The 6,000-nt window shown below is 40.2% G+C and overlaps 1 protein-coding gene across 4 annotated transcripts in view; it reads right to left on the bottom strand.

The window, feature by feature from the left end:
* Positions 1-671: 671 nt before the first annotated feature.
* LOC119647895 (G-protein coupled receptor Mth2-like) overlaps positions 672-6,000 on the bottom strand; it is a 61,592-nt gene continuing 56,263 nt past the window's right edge. Inside the window, exons 8-9 of one of the 4 annotated variants that reach the window (XR_005248962.1) lie at positions 1,638-1,853; positions 1,284-1,424 (exon numbers count right to left, since the gene is read on the bottom strand). Coding sequence is in view for 2 of the 4 variants with exons in the window: in XM_038049198.1 (XP_037905126.1) it covers positions 1,256-1,424 (169 nt within the window). In the remaining 2 variants the exon portion in view is untranslated. Of the gene's footprint in view, positions 1,425-1,607; positions 1,854-6,000 lie in introns of all 4 variants that reach the window. The other 3 variants (XR_005248963.1, XM_038049200.1, XM_038049198.1) reach the window with 3 other exon arrangements.

Here is a 6,000-nt window from a genome sequence, read left to right as displayed (position 1 = left end):
GGTCAATTTCGCCAACTTTTTTAGGTATTCAGGATTGTTTTCCCCTTATGGTCATCTCGCGGCACTAAGGATAGTCTTCTACCATCGGCCTACCAAATTATGTCATTAGACATGGGAAAGCCACAGGTTTTCCCCTCGCCATTAATTTGGTATTGTTTGATGACCGTAACTAAGTCTCGGGAACAAAACTGTCTCAGCGTGGTTGTCTCTAACCATCTTGACATCAGGACACAAGCTCTCGATCAAATTGGATCCTAGCCCACTTTAGTGATCCAATGCCGCGAATTCTATTAAATCGAACCCAGGGCTCTTGCACCAAAAAAGTGTAAGGGCAAAAAAGTGAATGTGGTGAGGCCTTCAAAATCCGGGGAGCCAGGTGTGGTAAATTGGCGAACAATAGATATAATAGAACAATGGATACATTTAAGGGAAATTCAGGAAAGAGTGGACGTAGGACCAGTATATCAGTGATCACGGGCAAATCGTTAATCAGCAGAATTGAGGTTTAAAACTAAAAACGTCAATATCTCTGTAATTACGCGGAATTATGGGAAACGATTAAAATTAATCATCATAGGAGAGGATGTTGAGTAGTTGAGGGGAAAGGAATGCAAAAAATGTGGGAACCACGTTGAACATTTTAAACAGTAGAAAGTACGAATAACAAGGAGTTTGGTGCTAATTGTTTATTATTTTTGGGATATTTATGAAATACAACAAAATGTATTACAATAGACAACCTTACGTCCTAACTTACGCTAAATAAAACATTCGATACATAGTTCTTAAGAGTAATAAGCGTCGGTGTGCATCTCGAAAATCAAATCATCAATTGTAAAGTTACATTCGGTCAAAAAGTTGTACTTAGGTATGTGCAGCTCAGTATTGAGTTTGTCAATCTGGGTTGGTAGTATATTAGCGTTTCATCATTCCCTTCATTGCTTAATTATTAGGGGATGCATTTCATCACAAAAAAAAGTTGTGCAAACTACCAGCCTCCATTTTTCAAAGTGAGATTAAAACAAGCACTTCAAACTTTAAAACACACAAAAAGGCCCACAAAATTCGAATTAAAAGTGATCCTTGAGTTTCTTTTCTTGATCGGAATGTACTTCACTTTCCATGTGATATTCATAGTTTTGTCATAAATAATCATTTTATAAAAATACATCATGCGTCTGAGAATTAAGACTTCGTGGAGTGATGGAAAAGCGTTTGCCGGTGAATGCTGCAATGAGGAAAATCCCCAGGATCCTTAGGTGTTCCTTGAATTACCTTCTCGTTTCTCGATTATAGGGATGAGTCCCATGTCAGTTTTGTCATGGAGTGCACTTGTGGGCGTGGTCGTCATGGTTACGCTACTGGTTTTGGTCGAATATTGACTTGTCCTAGTGTCTTTTTGAAGGCCACGTACTGAATTATACCTGTTGAGAGGAACAGAGGTTTAGTCATTAGAAATACGGACCAATCATGGCTTTCACCATAACCCAATAACACCGGAAAAAACATGCAGAAGAGCTAATAATGAATTCTACTTCCTATCCTACGACTAGCGTGTTAGGGGAAAATTTGGAAAGTTAGTGGACTCAAGTTTGAAAGTTCCTTACAAGTACATAGAACTAGTTTTTCTAAAGGACCTGCTTTCAGTACGTCGTGTTTGCCTACAACTTTCTATATCACAGCCATCGTTGATGTACCTCTCCCCCGTAGTGTTGTACTATTGCCTGTCTAGAGTTTAGAATTTGTCCTGGCAAACTTTTATGCAATTGTTTTTGACCACAGGCATTATGCGAGTTGGTGGCGAAGACTGCTCCACGCGAGATGTCCATGAGGTGACGCTGAATCCGTTGAATCTGCATAAGTGGGTTCGAGGTGTGAAAATTATTTTTAATTTGGGGGAAAAAAATAACAAAATTAGGAGAAAAATAAGGTCAAATGTAAATTTTCAAAATGGGTAAATCCAAAATTAAAAGCTGATGACCCAAAAAATTAAAATTGACCACTTCTAAGGGAGTAGTTGTTTCGATGTTTATTTGATAATTGGTTAGATCTTTTAGTTTAAATAAATGAAATATGCTTTTTCATAAAATCTGCAGACATCTAATTGACCCTGCTACATTTTTACTATGCCATCATATATACATAACAGAAAACAAAGCAAATTATTTGAGCTAGAACTGAGAGATGTACTTTGTATCCTTCTTCTTCCTTATGGCCTTCAGATCTTCTAGTGGAAGTATTGCATAAAATCTAAAATTATATATTTTATGGCTCTCCTTTACTCTCGGAGATCCGGCGATATAGTAGTATCTTCCTACATCCCCCTCGGACACCACCTTGTTGTGGTTGGGAAGCCAGTAGTACTTTACTACTGCACTAAGTATGTCCAAAACAAATGAAGATTGAAGCAACGAATAGTAACGCTCTAAGTTGTAAGGGGTCATAGATTTTGAATTCACTCGCGACTTTAAACAATCAAGTCGTGGTCGAGCCATGGATTCTAGAGATATCGGTATAAAGAAACTTCAGCTTCAAAGGAGAGACGGCTACAGACTGAATCTTATCTGTTAGAAACTTCTCTTCCGCCTCTAGGAGCTGGTGGTGTGAGGGCAACTGGTCTAATACCGGTAGGTGGACACGGATCCTTGGACGGACACCGTGAACCTTGGAAGGCTACCAGTCGACGAAAGCAGGACGTATTGCGAAAAAAAGCTAATCTTCTTGGGAGTGAGGACATGAGGATTACTTCACCGTCAAGTGAGAGCAAGAAACTTTCGGCAAGGAAGGTGGGGACGAATTGATAACCCCGGCTTTCACATTAAACTGCACTCATATCGATAAAAATAAAGGTTAAATTAAATAAACCTGCATTAAGCCAGCAATGAGAATAAGGATGGGCTAAACTTCCAGAACTCATAGCGAGAATAAGAGGCTTGTAAAACGTTCGAAATGAGCCCCTTTAGAGCATACTGTGAGGAATTGGAAAGCGTAAAAACCTCTAGATTCTGCGTAGTCTTGAAAAGTGATGAGTCAGTCAAGTTGAACTTTCTTAGAAAACCGGATGGAATTTTCAAGAATCCCAGAGTTGAGACTATATAGACTGTGTGGAAGTGCAACGGAGAAAATTGGCGGTTTCTGCAAACCTTTTAATAAAATAGTGTTGCAAGGGGAATTGCTACGCTGTGAGAACTTTGGTTACCTTGAATATTTTAAAGCCGTTGGCATGGACGGCATCTATCCACCTGTCTACCGGAAAGCAGAAGGTTAAGGTAGTCTTCATTCATTGGAGGGGCGTTTGACGAAAAGCTGACTTCCACCAAGGACGTGTGTTATCGCTACTTTTGTAGCATATGCTGATCGACCCATTATTATACGAACTGTAATACTTGCCAATACCCGCCCGAGCTTATGTGGATGACGTGGTTGTGGTGGATATTGGTCAGGATCTCGGAACACTGCGCATAAATACATAACGCGCTTTGATTCGATTGACAGTTAGTGCCTAAGGCACGAGTTGCAATGAGAGCAGGTCATAGACTAATTCGATTAGATCTATGGGGAAACAATGAACGTGAGGGGCACAGAACATTAGAAGAGATATTGGGAGAACTGAATTCAGTTTTTGTATACATCTGTTTGGTAGAAGATATGAAGTTATCTGGAAACGTAAAGAAAATTGGGATGAACCAGATGAATGCATGGCAGAATATACTGAGGTCTGGCTTAACAACTGAATAGGGTTCTGGAGAATAAAAACGAGAAAGGGCTTTTCTTCTGGGATAATAAGCAACGGTCTTTCAGACCGAAGCATATGTGATTCTCAGTGATCAGCGGTTGAAGGGTAGGCGCTTCATAATTTGTAGTGATATTCAACCTGCATTGAAGGCGTCGAGCAGTACTTTGATTACATTGAAAATTGTTCAGGAGTGCATAAATCAATTCAATACGGTGGAATCACTCTGGATATGGCTTTTAGCAAAAAAAGATTCAATTTCCCCCTTTCCGAGACCGGAACCATCAATTGGAGTGTGAGTAACATTAGCTAATGCTGCTATCAACAACTGAGAACAAGCATCTTGTAATGGCAGGTGGCAGACCCTTGATACTACTAGACACATCAAAATTTTCCTGTCAGAACCAAACTGACATATTACAAAGTTTATCCGGTTGAAAACCAGTCTTGCAATAAGGAAGCGGGATTCATGAAACATTTTCTATGTAAATGCCCCACCTAACAACGCATCAGACAGCAGATTTTTGCTGACGATGTTTTTCTGCGGTACAAGGGGGTATTCCGTTAGATGAGGGAATCGAGTACAATGGGCTACTAGGATGTGCGTGTTCAGATACTTTGCCACTTTCCCACACACGACACATCCTGTTGCATAATGTTTTGAAGATTTCACACACGAGGGAAGCACAAAGTGATAGCCAGGACCAGCTAGAAAGCGAGGAGAAATTTAAAGATTTTTTTACAAAGATAGGACGCTACAACACATGGATGACACAAGAATCCCAAAGTGCACATTAAGGGGTTCACTTGAGGTACATGACCCAGAAGAAAACTGAGAGGACACAGAAGTCAATGTAGTTTCAAGGCTAAGCTTCAATGTAGGCTGCCACACCATTGATGATGATAATGACTGCCGTTATAGTCCTGTAGCATTTATGCAGAAAGAAAAAACGAAAGCGTATAAATGACGAGATCCGCACATAAATTGATTGAAAGCAAATATTTTAAGATCCGCTTACAAGTTGAATAATGACAGCAAAATTCCCGTCCAGAACGGTATTTAGCATGGAATACCTGTGGATGGGGTTGGAGAGTAAGCTTTATGAGCTGCTAAGCCCGGTTTGGTCTGACGAAATTATGACGAACGTTCGTGTGTACATGTTACGAAATGCTCTCAAAAATTATCGAAACAAGTCGGGAAAAAACCTTTGAGTGAACATTTGTCCCATTAGTACCTAACGCATAATGGATACATATATTCAGTGAGACTATCCATTCCACCGAAATTCGAAGTTTTGAATTAGCGCCAAAGTAGCAAGTTTGACCTATTATAACTTTGTTAGTAATAGTGCGATTTTTACCAAACTTGGCAGGATCATGCTTCATGTTGCAGCATGCATTGATCCAGCCTGCTGAGCCTAGAATGAACTTAAGAGGACGAGGTTTGCGGTCAATTACTAAAAATTATAGTAATATACTATTATTAACTTTATTTAAACAGATATCGGTATGGTGGGTATTTTGGAGCCTAGACACCATATATTGGCAGATTTTTCGATTAAGTAGTTTCTAACAAGGAGAAAAGAAGAGTCCGTGGACTAAGAAAGGAAGTAAGTTGCTTCCCAAATGATCCGATCCGTCATCAAGTGGATTCGGACTCAGGACTCCCAGCATCCTTAACAAAAAATTCACTTCAGCCTGGTTTAGGCCTGAACTTACGACGGATTTCATTTTAATATAATTCGCGCTCATGTCGTGTTTGCGATTATATATGAATGGAGCGATTACCACCTGTCGCTACTTTGGGTCATGGTGCTCCCAGAGCGGAGGTGAGGCAGCGTCTGATGAATTACCTCTGCCCTGCACGTCAGGACGTCCCCCCCCCCCATTTCCCACCTTTTCAACAAATGTCACAACTAAGACCAGCCTCGGAAAGTACTAACCAATATTTGATACCCTACATGACTATATGCGGTGAAACAAAAATTTACACTCCCCTTTTGCATATATGGGAATACCCCCTTAATTTCGACGTAGAATGACGTAACTCTCTGTATGCGTTAGCGTTCACAATTCCCCACCTTTCCATCAAATTTGATGTTAATTGCTAGAACCGTTTCCGAGAAAAATGCATGTGACAAACAGACAGAGAGACAGACAATAAATAAAAGAAGAGCGTTGTCAATTTCGAACAAGTCGAGAGTTTTGTGCACTTAGGTTGCAGCACTCACAAAGGGCAACAAGAAAATAGACGAAACTCACTGGCG

The sequence above is a fragment of the Hermetia illucens genome, chromosome 2 (genome assembly GCF_905115235.1).
Source record: "Hermetia illucens chromosome 2, iHerIll2.2.curated.20191125, whole genome shotgun sequence".
Classification (NCBI taxonomy): Eukaryota; Metazoa; Arthropoda; class Insecta; order Diptera; family Stratiomyidae; genus Hermetia; species Hermetia illucens.
The sequence above is the reverse complement of the archived record's forward strand: the minus strand, read 5'-3'. Positions and strand labels throughout refer to the sequence as shown.